Genomic DNA, 15,556 nt, shown 5'->3' with positions numbered 1-15,556 from the left:
CGAATACATTCTAGTATGGCTATAAATCCTTATCATAACAGTTTCAATCCTGTTTTTCTCTGTGTAATTGAAGGGCATTGACTGTGATTGACGGGGCTGCTGCAAGTGATTGTGGAGGGTCTAGTGATTGATCTTTCCATGGTTTCCCCATGCACTTCGCAAGGTGAGGGGGATGCAACGCAGGGGGGGAGGGACGTACCTCCGATAGATGTCTGGGCCCTGGACTCGTGTCTCTATTACTCAATCGTCGAACAAATGATTGTTGTAATTGTTGTTGTAGCACTTTTGCAGTTTAACTGATTGCCGATTGTTGCACCCCCACCTCCCCACCACTCCCCCCCCTTAGAGGAGCGCTCTCTCCCTCTCTCTCGCTCTGTGGCTGGCGATAAAGCGAAACACGAGCGACAGCAGCAACAATTTTTGCCTACGTTCTATGACATAACTGTAATTCAAACGAGTCAGAGAGCAATAGAAAGAGAAGGAGATAGAGGCAGAGACAGAGAGAGAGAGAGCGAGTGAGTGAGAGATTGTATAAGTGAGCGGGCGACTTAGTTTTTTTTTTTTTTTTGAGATTGTTGCTGCTGCCGTCTCATGTTGCTGCTGTTGCCGGCGTTGCTGTTGCATTCAATTGAGTAATCTCCACGATTTGTTGCTGTTGAAAGTGCACTTTTTGTGAATCGTAATTCACAGTTTTACAATAGAATATTACTTAATAGACAAATCGGACAATCGTCCAGACAGATGGAGAGACGGAGAGAGACAGACGAATGGAGCAACAGAATGGAGCGGCCTCTTTTTTGCGGTCTCTTTTTTATGACTCACGACTGCAAATGTTGCTGCTGCTGCTGCTGCTGCATGTTGCAACTGCCGCTTGGCCTCATTATGCAATTACAACAACAACAACAACAACGAACTTTTCGCCAAGAGATGGATAAAAATTTGTATAAACTTTTGCATATGGCGAGGGCTGTGGGGGAGGGGGGAATGGGGGGGGGAGGAATATCTCAATTAGGAAAAATATCTCAATGTTTGCTTTTCTTGGAAATTCAAGCCACCACGAATGTGTGTTGCACGTGTGCTATGTGTGTGTGTGTGTGCTGATTATTACATCACTTCGTGCTTGGGGCCGGGGGGGGGGGCCGGGGTCACATGGAGACAACGAGAGCGACGGGGGGATCTATGAAATTCAGTAGATAATTCAATGAATATTCGCAGGGAGGATATTGATGGCTATTCATGCCGATAGATAACGATAAATGGGTATAAATACAGAGTCGATTCGGCTGAAGGGGCCTGCCCTTGAATGGACGAATCTTTTTTGCGTAAAAAACTCGAAACCCATTGAATGAATGCCTGCAAATGATTCATGCGATTCGAGTGTTTGTTATGTGTTCCCCAATAAGCAGCTATCGTATGCGGTTCCCAATTGACAAGTTTATTGAATAAGAATTACGAGAGTACGGGTATTAGACGGGGCCTATTGGGGTCTATTGCGGGCCAAAGAGGGGAATCCATCATCGCTCATGGGTTCAGATATCGCATAGAAGCGCGGAGGCCTCAGGAAAGATAGTTCCAGAGGCGGATTCAACAGACGATTTCCATCCACAAAGGCCGCAGAGAAGCCTCAATGCCAGTTAACCCGCAGGACACGCCCCATTATAGTCCTGCGCCCCAAAGCACTCGTTGTTTGCTGAAAACCCAACCGAATTCCAGCAGTAAATACCCGAAAAGCGAAAAGCGAGAACTCCACTACCCTGGGGAAAATGGGAAAAGTTTGCATTTACTTAAGCATTTTCCAAAAGGAGAAAAGGAGAAAAGGGAATGGCGAAAGGCGTAGAGCATGTTCGAAGTAAATGAAAATCGCCCCCGAAGCAAATGAATATTTGAGGCAGTCGGAAAAACAGCAGAAGAAACGCGAAAGAACTCAAACAATTTCCCTTTCGGGTTCGAATTTTTCCCCATTTGAAAGTCTTGTAAAATGTTGAAACTTTTCTTTTCTTTGGTTTGGTTTGGTTTTCTTTTTTTTTTCATTTCAATTTCATTTGATTTGAATTCGTTGTTGTTGCTTTTGTTCGTTAACTAAAGAAAAAAATGTGCGATGGCATTTTAGAAATGTGCGCCAGACGCGGGCTATTTCATCGGCGTGGCATGGGGGTGGGGGGTGGAGTCGGGGGTGCATAGCGGAGAGCATGCCAAAAAAAAGAAGAAAAAGGAAAAAGTATCTATCAGATACCCGCGAACACGAGGAATGCCGGCTATGCAACGCATGGCCTCTAACCCGCAAAAGGGAGTGGGTGCTGCAGAGGGGGGGGTGCGGTGGGTGGTGGGATGGAATCTCGGGAGAAAGCACGCAATAAATCAAGCGGCAAATCAAAAATAAATTGCAAAAAAGCACAGGCAACAAAAAATTAACACAATATTCTGTATAATCTACATACAATTCAATGCCACAAATGTATCTCTATCTGTGTCTGTGTCCGTGTCTGCCGTGCTCTGTGTCTGTGTGCACTTTTGACAGACATTGCCAACTGACTTTTTGAAGGCCAAACTGAATTTTGTGGTCGTTAAACTCTCCACCCAGGCCCCACCCAGCCACCCCCCCTGGTGGTCGCCCCTGGAGACCCCTGGCTCTCGGGCTGGCTCTTTGTTCACTTTCACGGAACGGAAAGAACGGAACAACGACCTCAAAATGCGCAATAAATTCGTGCTCTTTGCCTGCACTTTGGCCAAAAAAAAAAACAACGCAAAAAGAAAACAAGCCAACAAAAAGAGCTTAAATGAAATGTTAAATGAGTGTGCAGGGTGCCAGAGAGGGGGCGGGGGCGGGTGCAGGGTGCCATCAGAGAGGGGGGTTGCAGGGTGCGGTTTCTGGTTGTGGTTTTGGCTAATTAAAAACTGTTAGCAGCAACAAAAAGCAGAGAGAGAACGAGAGAGAGAGAGGCAAAATGACTGGAAGCAAATGTTAATGAGTGCACTCACTCTGAATGATTACCAGAGAGAGGGAGAGGGGGGTAGGATTCGATCCGGGAGATACCCTTTACTGAGTCCAAGAGTGTTCTTGTTTCATACCAGGTCTGTAGCCAGAGATGGTCAAGAGCAAAGGGTATACCCATGGTCTGGAGGGGGTAAACAGGTGCCAAGAGGCATGTCCAGAGCGTCTGGTGTCTAGTGACGACAATGGAAGGCAAGCAGCAAAAAAAAATAAAAAGGGGATATACTCAAGACAAAGGAATGGCCGAAAGCGAAAGCCAACAAGATCAGGGCCATCTTCCATATATGGAACCTATACTAAATAATATATATATATATATACAGAAATATATTGTTTATCAGGTGGGGGGTGGTGGTGGGTGGCTGGTGGTATTGGCTGTGAGGCGATAAGCGCGTCACGTCTTAATCACATGAATGGATATTATTGCACGTCAGGGACCCTGCCCCTGCCCCTGCCCCCGTCACCAATCCCCATGTCGTATTGGAGGTATATTGAAAAAAAAAGAAACAAAACAGCAGCAAAGTCTGCGGGGAACTACTTGATTCAGCGACTCCGATTGCCATTTCCCGTAGAAAGTGCTATTCATAATCAGGAATGTACGAAGTAAGTGCTTCCATTAGCCGGGAGGGAAGTCCCCTGGCCACCCCTTGGATGCCACCTTTGGTGGCACGATAATTACCAAGAAAATACAATTTAATTACGAGCATAAATTGAAATGGCTTTCGCCAGAGCTCATTAGCCTGAAAATCAAATCTAGTTCTATAAAAATGTGATTTCCAGGGCAAAGGAAGGCCAAAAGGCCATCAAGGGGGGGAGTGCGGATAATGCCACGTGTCAGGCATCCAGCAGGGGGAGGGGCAGCGGGAGGGGGGGCATAAATATAACAAAATTAATTGCATGCCGCGTGCTAAATTCTTTCATTCCTTCGGCAACGCCAAGCCGAAAAACGCAAACGCAAAAACGTGAAACATTAAATGCAGTCAACTGGTCAGCCGAAACAACAACAACAACACACGAACAGAGGAACAGGGGAACGGAGGAACGGAGGAACACACGAGCACACGCCATATAATTATACGATCGGACGGACATATAATGTATACTATATCCGCCTGTATATACATCCATATATAGTATATACATATATATATATACTCGTGTGTAGGATATTATCGCATAAATTAGGGAGTCATCAAAGGAGCACAGAAGCCACAAAAAACAGGCATTGCATGACATGCGGGCATTTCCAATGCAATATTCCTAATGAAAATTGTTGCTGCTCCCCCTCGCCCCCTCTCCCCCTCTCCCTCTCGCTCTCCCTCTCGCGCTCCCTCTTTGTTAAGCAAATATGTATTCAGGCCAAGTCCTTGTTGTGGCTCATTTAACAGCTTTTTCCACTTGGAGCGGCGGGAGCTCTCTTTGCTTTTTGCCACCTTCTCTGGCACTCTGGCACTCTGCCACCCTGCTTCCCTGCCTCCCTGCCTGCCTGCCTCCCTGCTCTTCTGCTTTTTGCAGTTAATTATTTTTTTTGCGGCTGCTCACGAGGTCAACGACTACATTAACAGGTTTAAGCCATGAAAAGGAGCACAGCACGTACATGTGCATGTAAATAATTAAATGAGTACGAAGGAAGCCGGAGATGGAAGCACTCCGAGTGCCACTCAATGAAAGGATCTTTGCAGGGATTCAGGGAGATTTCTTTCTAGCCACTAAGAGCCTTCTGGGCTTTCGATGTAGCTCAATAAATACTCATACTATCTCCTCGGCAAATACTGATGCTGCTGTCTAGACCCAAGACTTCACTCGCATTTGTGGAGAAAAATCTTCTTGGAGGAAAAGCCATGGCGCGGGCGGGCGGCGTTGGTGGCCTGTCAGACTGCTGTCAGAAGACATCGCTCATCCCAGCCCTCCGCTGTGCCCTCTGCTGACAGCTCCATTGTCAAGTGGCCACTTGGCTCCGTCTGCCACACGGCCACACGGCGTATGCGTAATGTGTGTTATGTGTGCCCTGCTGGGTGTTGCTCAAGCAAAAACACTGCTAAAATGTTTTATTTGTTGCCTTAATTGACTGAGATTTTTTCTCTCCCCCCTCCCCCTCTCTCACCCCCTCTCCTTTGATTATTTGCATTTGCTTTTCGAGGGGGTTTTTCTTTGTTTTTTTTTTTGTATAGCCATGACTGGGCAATTATTTTATCAATAATGTTTACTTAAAGTTTTGTTTCTTTTACTGGCTTCTTTTTTATCAGCCAAAGTCAAAGCCAAAGCCAAAAGCCAAAAGAGTCAATAACTGATTGTGGGACAGAGAGAAAGAGAGAGAGAGGGAGAGGGAGAAACGGAATTCTTATAAATAGAAGGCGAGAACAACCTCTGGAGCGGAGCGTTCGTTTCTTTCTATTTCCATCAGCGAAAAAATACAAATATATTTACATACACATATAATCCCCTCCTCCGGCCACCCCACCCACCCCGCCATTTAAGCGCTGGCTCTCTGAGTAATTATAATGTTTAGGGTAAACAAAGTCGTACGATAAATGGCTGGCTGGATGGTTGGATGGCTCGTTCAAATGTATGCGATGATGCGTCAGCCCCCCCACGCCCCCCCCCCCACGCCACGCCACGCCACGCCACAGCCATCCAGCGAGACACTCGCGAGTGGCATGTGGCAAAGTACACCTTGATAATGATAATTATGAAAGTAACACCGCATCGCCCACCCACTGTGTGTGTGTGTGTGTGTTTGTGTGTGTGTCACGCAACAGAGGTGAAAAATCCCATGCCCCACCCACACGCGCCGTGACCTCCTCCGAGCGACGAGCGACGACAATCAAGTTAATTCCCCCAAGAAATGCTGTCACTTTGATGCATTAGGTGCCCCGCCAGGTGAAAGCGACTCTCTGTGATTCACCAGAGAGAGACACACAGAGACAGAGAGAGAGAGAAAGAGAAATGGAGAATAAATTGAATGGAAGTTCCCATCTAATTGTGTGTGCTGTGGGCAAACACGGAAAACCAATCGGGGAAAAATCATCAAAAAGAAACAAATATTGATTGGCAAACAGCAAACAGCAGAAATAAAACGATAGAACCTGTACTAGGATTAAGAGCAGACTTAAAAGTGGCCACCAAATCGGAGGCGGTGGGGGGCTAAATATTTATAGAGCAAACAAATGAATCATCGGCGAGGAATCGGAATCGGAAGCAGAAGTGCCATGAATATGATAATAATTTCATCAGAATTTCGAAAACTAATGAATATTTTTGTATTCCACTTTTATTTAAGGATCCCACAGAGAAGAGCTCTTTTATAGAGGGATTTCTGGGGTGAGTATTCGTAATCTTTTGCCAAATATCCATTGAATAATCCATGTATTTTAGTACTGATCTGGTAGTGATCTTTGATCTGGTTAATTTTAGCTCTGCCACTCTTTGCACTCCACCCAATTCTGTCCATCATTTCCATTGTGTTTCTTGCGCCCCCCATCCCTCCCCAAGTCAAGTGTTTTTCTTTCCGTCTGGTGGCTGGCGTCTGTCTTGCGTCTTTTGTTGGATTTTCCATATGGATTGCTTTTCCTTGTGGCAGGCAGGCGGGCGGGCGGGCAGCACTGCCACAAAGTGTTTTGTTTGATGGATTTCTAAGTGCGTAAATCGTTTGTGATTTCGTTTCTTAAAAAACCGAAAAAAGCCAAACTATTTTCGTGGTCTCTGGGAAATGATTAATTAGCAGTGTTTTTGTTGTTGTATTTTGTGTATTTTTTCGTGAAGGGGGAAAATCCTCTTGAGCTGAAAAGTGTCTGACTCAGCGCCTCGATAATTCATTGAAAATGGGAGAATACTACTCGTAGAATACCAAGACCAGATGTTCGGGTCCGGCCCGGTCCGGTCCGGTCCGGTGGCTGCGCGTGCCACATTTCACGTATCCATCAAATACAATTTAACGCTCTCTTGCGGCCAAGGACTCTGTGTGGACTGCGGACTGCGGCGTTCTGCTCAATAAATATTTGACAAGTGATTGGGTCCTTGGGCCCTACAGCAATCAGTGGCAACAACAAGTTGACAAGTCGAGGCTCAAAGGGAAACTATGCCACAAATACGTACAGCCCCATAACCCAGCGGGGGGGCAGCAGGCAGGCGGCAGGCGGCAGAGGGCCACCTCCTTGTGTGTGCGGCACGTGGATGGAATGTACTTGTTGCTCGGCTGCTTGCCCCAGGCATGCTCCGTCCTGGCCCGCTTTGGCCCTGTTCGTTAATGATTCTCCCCACCCAATGCCCGCGAAATCAAAAGGAAGAGCACTCACCTTTGTCGAGACTCGCGTTGCAGAACTTGAGCGCTTCGTCGAGCAGGTTGAGGTGCATGCAACTGCTGGCCTTCTCGCTGATCTCCTTGGCCTGCAGATCGGCGCCCCACCACTTCTCCACCAGGCGCCGCACCAGGACGTCGGGCATGAACTTCATCGCGGAGGAGGCACCCGCATAGCCGCTGATGATGCCGGCGGCGGCCGCCGCCGATGTGGACGCCATGGTGGTCGTGGCCGTCGCCGTGGTGGAGGCCACTGTGGTGGTGGTCACTGTGATGGGGGCGGCGGCCATCTGGCTGGCCATCCGCAGGCCATAGCCCATGGGGACGGGGACGAGGCTGAGGCTCTGGCTCTGGGCCTGGATGTGGCTCTGGTTCGTGGAGGCGGCACCGAATCCCGCGTAGTAGCTGGAGACGGCGCTGCTCGCCGTCGTGGTGGTGGTGAGGGCGCAGGCGGAGGGCAGGCCTCCGCCGCGCGGAGAGGCGTCCTGGGCGCGGGGGAACTTCACCTGGCAGATGTTGCACTGGGTGATCGTCTCGCAGCACTGCCGGCAGAAGGTGTGGCCGCAGTTGGTGGTCACCGGACAGCGGAGGATGTCCCTGCAGAGCGGACAGAGCAGCGGGTCAAAGTCCTCCGACAGGGCGGGACTGGGAACCATGGAACTGGCGCCGGCCAGTCCCTCGGCTGCTCCTGCTCCTCCACTTCCCGCTGATGTTCCTTCGCTGGTGCTCTGCTGGTAGGGCAGCCAGGGGGGCATCAGGGAGGCGGCTTGGGTCCTGGCACTGGGACTGCTCGGGGGCGAGGCTATGCCGCCCATCTGGCGGATGTGGTTGGTCAGGGCGCTGGCCAGGATCCCCAGCTTGTCGAGCGGCACGTGGCCGTCCAGCTGCCGGCTGGCGATCAGTTCGTAGACATCGAAGGCCTTCGAGAGGCTGCCCACCGTGGCGAAGGACTCGCCGAGGAGGTACGACAGATTCAGGGAGTTCTTGCTGTCGCCGTGCGGCAGGTAGCACTGCAGATGGCTGTCGCCGTGGCACGACAGGCTCTCCTGCTGCATGTGCTGCTGCTGGTTCTCCTTCCGCAGGACCTTGAGCACCCGCTTCTTGGAGGCCAGCGTGGGCTTCAGGCAGTAGCCCTGCGACAGAGGCATCTTTCCCGTAGAGGTGGCTGCGGCTGCGACTGCGAGTGCGGCTGCTGCTCTTTGCTGTTGCACCTGCTGGCAGTCACGTATGCCCAACGGCCCTGCCGGGTGGCCGGTGGGGGGTGGGGGATTGCTGCAACAGTTCTCGTTGCTCACGAAATGCCTGCTCAGTTTTCGCGTTTTCTTGCCCTTGCACGGAAAGACAGTGGACATAATCTATCCAATCTGTGTCTGTATCTATCCTATCTGCGGCGATATCTCTCACTTCACATCACTTCACTTTGATTAAACATGTATCACCAGTATTCCCGCTATTTTCGATATATTTCCGCTATATTTCCGCTTAATTTCATATATTTATTATATGATTACTTGATTATTCGATTATTTCGTTGGAATAATAATCTTTTGCGCGTGCGGTGCTCTGGGCTGTTTTTGTGGAACTGAAACACGAAGAACTGAAGAAGAAGTTTTGACAGCGACAGCAGGCATCTGAAAAACACACACACAGAGAGAGAGAGAGAGAGAGAGAGCGTGAGAACAAAGAGAGGATATGAGAAAGAGAGTCTATCAAAGAGAGAAGAACAAGAATGCAGATAGATAGGCAACGGCGGGGATTTACGTAACGCTCAAAAAAAAAACCCAACAACAACAACAACAAAACAGAAACTAAAAATGAAATGAAATAAAATGCCTGATTCTCGGAGGCAGCTTTTGATTCTGTTTTATAATTCACACACACACACACACACACGCAGAGAGAGAGGGATTCTCTCTTGAATCCTCTCTGTGGCGCTCTTTTGATTCCCCATTACTGCCGTCAGAGAAGAAGAAGAACAAGCATTGTATCTATTACTTAATCAACAGCCGACAACCGAGACTGGAGACTGGAGAATGGTTCCCGCTACCGTTACCGTTCCCTTTCCCGCCCCCCTCCCTTTTTGGCACCTCACCGCTCTTAAGTGTTGATTAATTCTTATATAAATTCGTTTGGGAAAATACTCGTACTTGCAGTTTAGTCTAGGGTTCATTGAACTTTGATTTCCAATCTAAAAGCTAAAGCTGGAGGAGGAGGAGAAGGAGGAGGTGGAGGAGGAGGCTCTGCTGTGCAATTAAAGTAATTATTGTTGCCTGTCCCCCCTCCCAGGGCGACTCGGCAGAACTCTGACAGTTGTCGCACATGCTATTACATAATATTATGAAAATTAACACTGAATCCACACACTCATTCTCTTGCGACTCGTGGGAGCAGGGCAGGGCAGGGCAGGGCAAGAGCGGGCAGACTGACGCGGACGCTGTTCCAAGTAACGAAATCAAAATCATCGACACACACACACACAGCAGAACACGCTGAAGCGGTTTAGCGTTCTCTCGCTCTCGCTCTAGCGCTCGCGCTTGTTCTCTTTTGCCTAGCGCTCTCTTTGCCTTGCCGTTTAGCCGTTCTGCTCTCTTCGAGAACACACTGTTATTCTGCCCTGCCGTTGTCGCTCTCTTTTTCTTGTCTTTTGCTTTGCTTTGTTGTGTGGCTTGTGTTTCGCTTTGATGATTTGTGCGCACGTTTTGCTGTTCACGTCGTTCGTTCGCTCGCTCGCTCGTTCGTTCTTTCGTTTGTTCGCAGTGTTCTCCTTCTCCTTGTTGTTGCTGTATCTTGAAGATAAACAATGCCGGCATAACACACACATACTTGCGCAGCCACTGCTATGCAGAGAGCATTTCTCTGTCTCTGCCTGTTTCTGTGTCTCTTTTTTTTCTTCTTTTTCTATGACTTTTGCCTTCCTTCGCATTCATTCTGGTTTTGTTATGTAAACAATTTTTCGTTTCTTTCTTTGTCGCCCGCCTGCCCCGGCATCGAAATCTTTATAGTTTGGTTTATATTTTGCCTTTTTTTTTCCTTTCTTTTTGCTATAATTTGTTTACATTTTCGTGAACGCCAAAGCGAGGAAAAAAAACCATGCAAAAGACAATCAAAGTGTGCCAAAAAACTAACAAATAAAAAGCACACACACAGACACACACACACACACACTCGCACAAGAAACAAAGTTGCGTGCAAATGAAATTTTTATTTTCATTTGATTGTGCTCTCTCTCTCTCTCTAGCTCTTTCCCTCTAGATCATTAGAGAGAGAGATATATGTGTACATATATATATTCGTATCAGACTTTTTGCATAAATCTGGTTGTTAAGTAATGCCGAAATATCTGAATAAGTTGGTAGTAAGCCAAGAAAATGAATTTATCAAGGGTGCTTTCGCCTGCTATAATTCTGAAGGCAGACATACAATACGCGATCTATTTGAGATCGCGACACGACACTGGCATCACATCAGGCAGAAGACTTTTTATATCAAATTTTAGACTAGGAATATGTGACATTTGCCATGTGCCATATGCCATGTGTCTGCCACTCGGTTGTTACATAAATCCCTGCGAAACATTGAAGCATACGCCACGAAGAGTGTCTCTATAACTTTGAAGGTGCCTCAAGTTTCCTCATGGCATACATATTTTATTAGTTGTGAATATTGTGAAATTGGGGCACAAGCACAAGCTCAATGGAGCTTCAGGGGGAAAGAAGAGCTTCCCTTCCTTTGCCTTCCCCAACTCGAAAATTTCCCTTTCAGCTGTCACAAGAATCGACCTTTAAATACTTGAGACATCCCTCACCCACTTGTAGATTATTTGCGAATAAAAACAGTGCTGGGCCGCAGCAAAACTACGATTCACCTAAGCTATATACATATATAAATACTCGTTTTGATGTGGGGCTAACGGGGAAGCAGGTTGCAATATCAGTTGGCATTGTGACGCACTAGCAGTGTGTGTGTGTGTGTGTGTTTTGGTTCTGTGTGGTGGAGGGGGTGAATGTTGGTAAACAACTTGGCTTTCAGGCACGGACTGGGTGGCACTCGATTTTAATTGTTCCGGGCTCTGTTGTGCCTTGGTTTTTCCTTTGCGTAAGTGAAAATTATGTATACGCCTCATATAACAAACAACAAAGAGCACGTGTATCGGTGTATCTGTATCTGTGTCTGTGTCTGTGTATCTAACTGGCATCGTAAATGCCGCCTTGTAAGTGTAAATGTAAATGCAAGTGTAAATGTCCGTGTAACTTGCGTAATTCCTCGCTGATAAACGTTCCTAAATGAACAGCAAATACGAGTGCTGCGAGTGCTACTGTTCTCCGAGGGATCTACATACATCTATAGTGCATCTACATATGTGGCCCCCGGTTGCTATCGTATATTGCTTTACGAGTATTTTTTGTAACCGCATTCGCATTCGCATTCGCATTATGCAATGCCAATCATCATATTTGATGACTGCTTTCGCTATCGCAGCCTTTTTTTTTTTATGGCATTCTAAGTAGCCGCTGGCCGCACTCGCAGTCGCAGTCGCAGTTGTTGATCTGCCGCTCGCCATTCGATAAGTGATTGCATTCGATAACAACAGTGACACTGGGACTGGGAATCAATTACATTGCATAATCATTACGATTATTGGCATAATATTTGCCGAACTAATGGCACCAGAACTGATTCGATAAGCGAAGCCCCCCCCAAGCCACCCAATACTTTAGCAGATTGAAGTTCTTTTGGTGCTCCCTTGTACAATATTGCATACGAGTATCCGTATCCCAAGCGTATCTGTATCTGTGAAATGTAATTTCCAGATCCCACAAGTCGATTCATTCTTGGAGTCGTATAACAATTAAACGAATCAAATTGATTATGCTTCGATGTGTGCCATCGTTTCCACATAATTACGAAATCAATGTTACGAAATCAGCCAACAAAATTTTCATTGCCTTGACTGGCGGTTGTTGTTGGTGTTGTTGTTGGTTTTTCCTCCGATTTCCTCCTCTTTGATATGTGTTTTATTGGTTTCTCATTTGTTCGCTTGCTTTATGCTTTGCGTTTTTTGTTGTTTTTGTTTGCGCCTGGTTTTATGACATTGTATTTATAACGATAAATGCTCATAAAAATAGCTTTAAAAAAAAAACAATAACAAAACAGACCAACAGAATGGAATGGCGGTTTATTGAGTCAAAAGCCAATTAGCAACAGAAATTCTGGTTTTTCTGATTTCAGATTTCTTTCAATTTTGATTTAGCTTTGATTATACAAGAACATACCCTCACATACACCGTCCCGTCGTTCGTCATACGACGGCTACGACACACGGCGGTGACTAATTAGGTTGTTGTTTTTGTTGTTGTTGTTGTTGTTACATAATGAATTGTTGTATCTTTTGTTTGTTTATATAATTGAAAGGCAAAAGGGGTACGTACACGTGCAACCCCCTGCCCCCCAGCCCGCTGCCCCTCTGGCACTCCCCTCCCTCCCTTATAGGTATGTGTCTCATTGGTTTCCTCGATAATCGGGTCTGACTCATGACAAACCTTTTTTACGGGCACCGGGCAACGGGCAACGGTGTGACGATGACGTATGCAAATAGTTTTTGTTTTGTTTGTTAACAGTTTTTCATTTGGGGCCAAGTGGGCGGCCTGCACAGAGGCAGAGGCAGAGCCGAATGAATATTGCGGTTGTCAGTTCGTCATTGGCAGCCGTGGCAGCACCAGTGGCGGCAGCCACGTCGCATAATGCGTGCAACGTCGTGTCGTAACGAGCAAGAGGCAGAGAGGCAGTGAGGCAGAGGCGGAGATGGAGATGGAAGTGGAGGCAGCAGTAAACTGCAGCGTGGGCTTTTGCTTACGGCAGGGAAGGGTAGAGGGTGTGATTGCGATTGCTATTACGATGGTGAGTGGTGACTGGTGATTGCGGATTGTGGATTGCGGATTGGTGACCCCGACAAATGTACGGATTACGGTTTGACGATAAAAGATTTGCCTTGTAGCCGTGTAATTGGTTGAATCATGATGTATCCCTGCATTACTCTACCCTAATTTGCCTTTCTAATGCCCTCACCCCCCGCCTTGGCGCCATCAGTCGCAGTGGCATTCAACTAATAAACAACTAATTTATCATTCGGTAGTAGCTTGTACGATATTCTGTTTTTCTTGGGAAATTCTATCATCGATTAAATATAACTGATTATCAAAGAGCAGAGCAGAGCAGGACACAACAGAAAACAGAAACACACAGAGACACACACACACACAGAGGCACACAGAGAACGTCAACAAATGGCGTAAAAAATCGCTTAGTAATGCCTTTAAAAATATGGCAACACGTAAGAGTCGCGCGAGGCGACTGCACCCGACCTCCGTCTCTGTCCCTCTCTCTCTACCTCCCTCTCTGACTAGCTGCAGTTGTGTTTTCACAATCAGCAGATGGAAAAACGGTTTTGCCCCCACCAAAAGAAAAATAAGAGAGGGAGAGACTTGGATTTGCCAATGCAAGTTTTTATTTTTTTTTTTTTGGAGCGCAAGCGAGCGTTCATTCACATTAAAATTACCCACACAACTGCATTCAGTTCAGGGCACACTCATTCACACACACACACACACACACGGGCACACACACACACACACAGGCACACACACACGGAGTACAAACAGCATGTGGTGGCCTGATGTCGTAACGCACACAAAGAGCGAAACGGAAGAGCGGGGCGGCTCTCTTCGGACTCTTTACCTGTCGCTGCTGCTGCACGGAACCGCGCCTCCTTGTTGTTCCTTGAGGGGCGTGCTGCCACACTGCTGCTGCTGCTGCTGATGGGCGGGCTTGAGATGGTTTCACGGGGGGTTTGGGGGCTTGGGTTCTTTGTCTGGATGTCTGGCTGTCTGGCCGTCTGCTGTTGCTTTTCCGTTAACCCACTGCCGGAGAATCTTTCGTTCCGTTCCTGCTTTCACATACAAAAAACTCACTGAAATGTGTCGGCTTTTCCGCTTGAATTTATTTGGTGGATTCTCGAAATTTTGTTTGCCAAAATGAATTTATGGCCACACGCGTACGAAAAACAACAAAAAAAAATGGCAAAATTTTTTGGGAAATTCCTTGCCGTTTTCCCCCCTTTTATTGGTGGCTGCCGCTGAATTGGTTGTTGTTGTTGTTGTTGTTTTGGGGCGTGCGCGTAACTTTTTTGTGGTTGTTTTTTTTTTTGTGTGTTTGGTTTTGTAAGAACTCGGAACGGCGCTTGTCCGACGCGACGGTTGGCTTTACGTAACCCCGCCGCACACACGGGTTTCGGTCCCTTCGTTGGGCAGGACGGAGGGAGGCAGGGGGAGGGAGGGTGAGGGAGTGGGGGGGCCTGAGCTGTGGAAGGTGTGCGGCACCTGGGAGGGCTCTGGGCCTCGCGGGTGATTCTCGTGCGGCACCGCCAATACGTATTTTGCGCAATTTTTTGTCAAAAGCCAAATTTCAAAATTCACGCACAAACACTAGCGCAGCGCGTCGGCAGCGCCTGCCTGCCTCTGATTACGCGACAATGAAGCAGCGTCGTCGGGTCGGCGTTTGTTTTGTAATACGCTTACGTTACGCGACGATTCAGCAGGCACCAGGCACCAAGCACCAGGCGCAAGGCGGCAGAGACGGCGACGGAGACGGCGACAGCGACAGCGACTGCGACTGCGGCAGCAACGTGTTCGAGTGGCTCGATGATTTTTTCGCTTATTGGTTGCGCGCTCCACTTTGTTGGTGCGTTTAGTTTTTTTTTTGCGTTTCTTTTTGTTTCTTTTCTTATATTTTTTTGCTTTTTGCTACGCCGTTGCGGCGTCTAGCGGTAATCCCCTCTCTGCGTGTCTGAACGTGTTCGCTGTTCGACAGCGAATGAACGGAGCTCCAGAGCGGGCGGCCCCAAGCAGCCCCAAAGCGAGCGCCACATAGCGTAAGAGCGAGCGTAACAGAGTGCCTGAGTATTATGTCATTTGTGGGGCTCTCTTAAATCTGTTGCGTCATCAAGTGGGGCGTCTATTGCTCTTCTGGCGCGCTCTTTCGTTGGCGCCTTTGAAAGATTTGCCGGCAAAGCGTCAACTGTCAAAACAGGCGACGCCAAAAACTGAACGCACAACGAAAGGTAGGCGTCAGGGCCGAAGATCTAGATACCCTTCAAGAATCACGTATCCCATTCTCCATTTGGTATTTATTCAGAAACCAGCAGCTGTGGAAGAAGGCCTGAAGGAATCTGTTCTTTGGTGATCCAGAATGCTCGTTGGGGATCCACAAAG

At 47.7% G+C, this 15,556-nt stretch overlaps 1 protein-coding gene across 1 annotated transcript in view; it reads right to left on the bottom strand.

Moving 5' to 3' along the window:
• The window catches only part of LOC4811920 (uncharacterized), a 29,559-nt gene extending 14,377 nt beyond the window's left edge, over positions 1–15,182 (bottom strand). Inside the window, exons 1-2 of the mRNA XM_001352487.4 lie at positions 14,025–15,182; positions 7,288–8,920 (exon numbers count right to left, since the gene is read on the bottom strand). Coding sequence (XP_001352523.4) covers positions 7,288–8,641 — 1,354 coding nt within the window. The 5' untranslated portion in view covers positions 8,642–8,920; positions 14,025–15,182. The remainder of the gene's footprint in view (positions 1–7,287; positions 8,921–14,024) is intronic.
• Positions 15,183–15,556: the final 374 nt, after the last annotated feature.

The sequence above is a fragment of the Drosophila pseudoobscura genome, chromosome X (assembly GCF_009870125.1).
Source record: "Drosophila pseudoobscura strain MV-25-SWS-2005 chromosome X, UCI_Dpse_MV25, whole genome shotgun sequence".
Lineage (NCBI taxonomy): Eukaryota > Metazoa > Arthropoda > Insecta > Diptera > Drosophilidae > Drosophila > Drosophila pseudoobscura.
The sequence above is the reverse complement of the archived record's forward strand: the minus strand, read 5'-3'. Positions and strand labels throughout refer to the sequence as shown.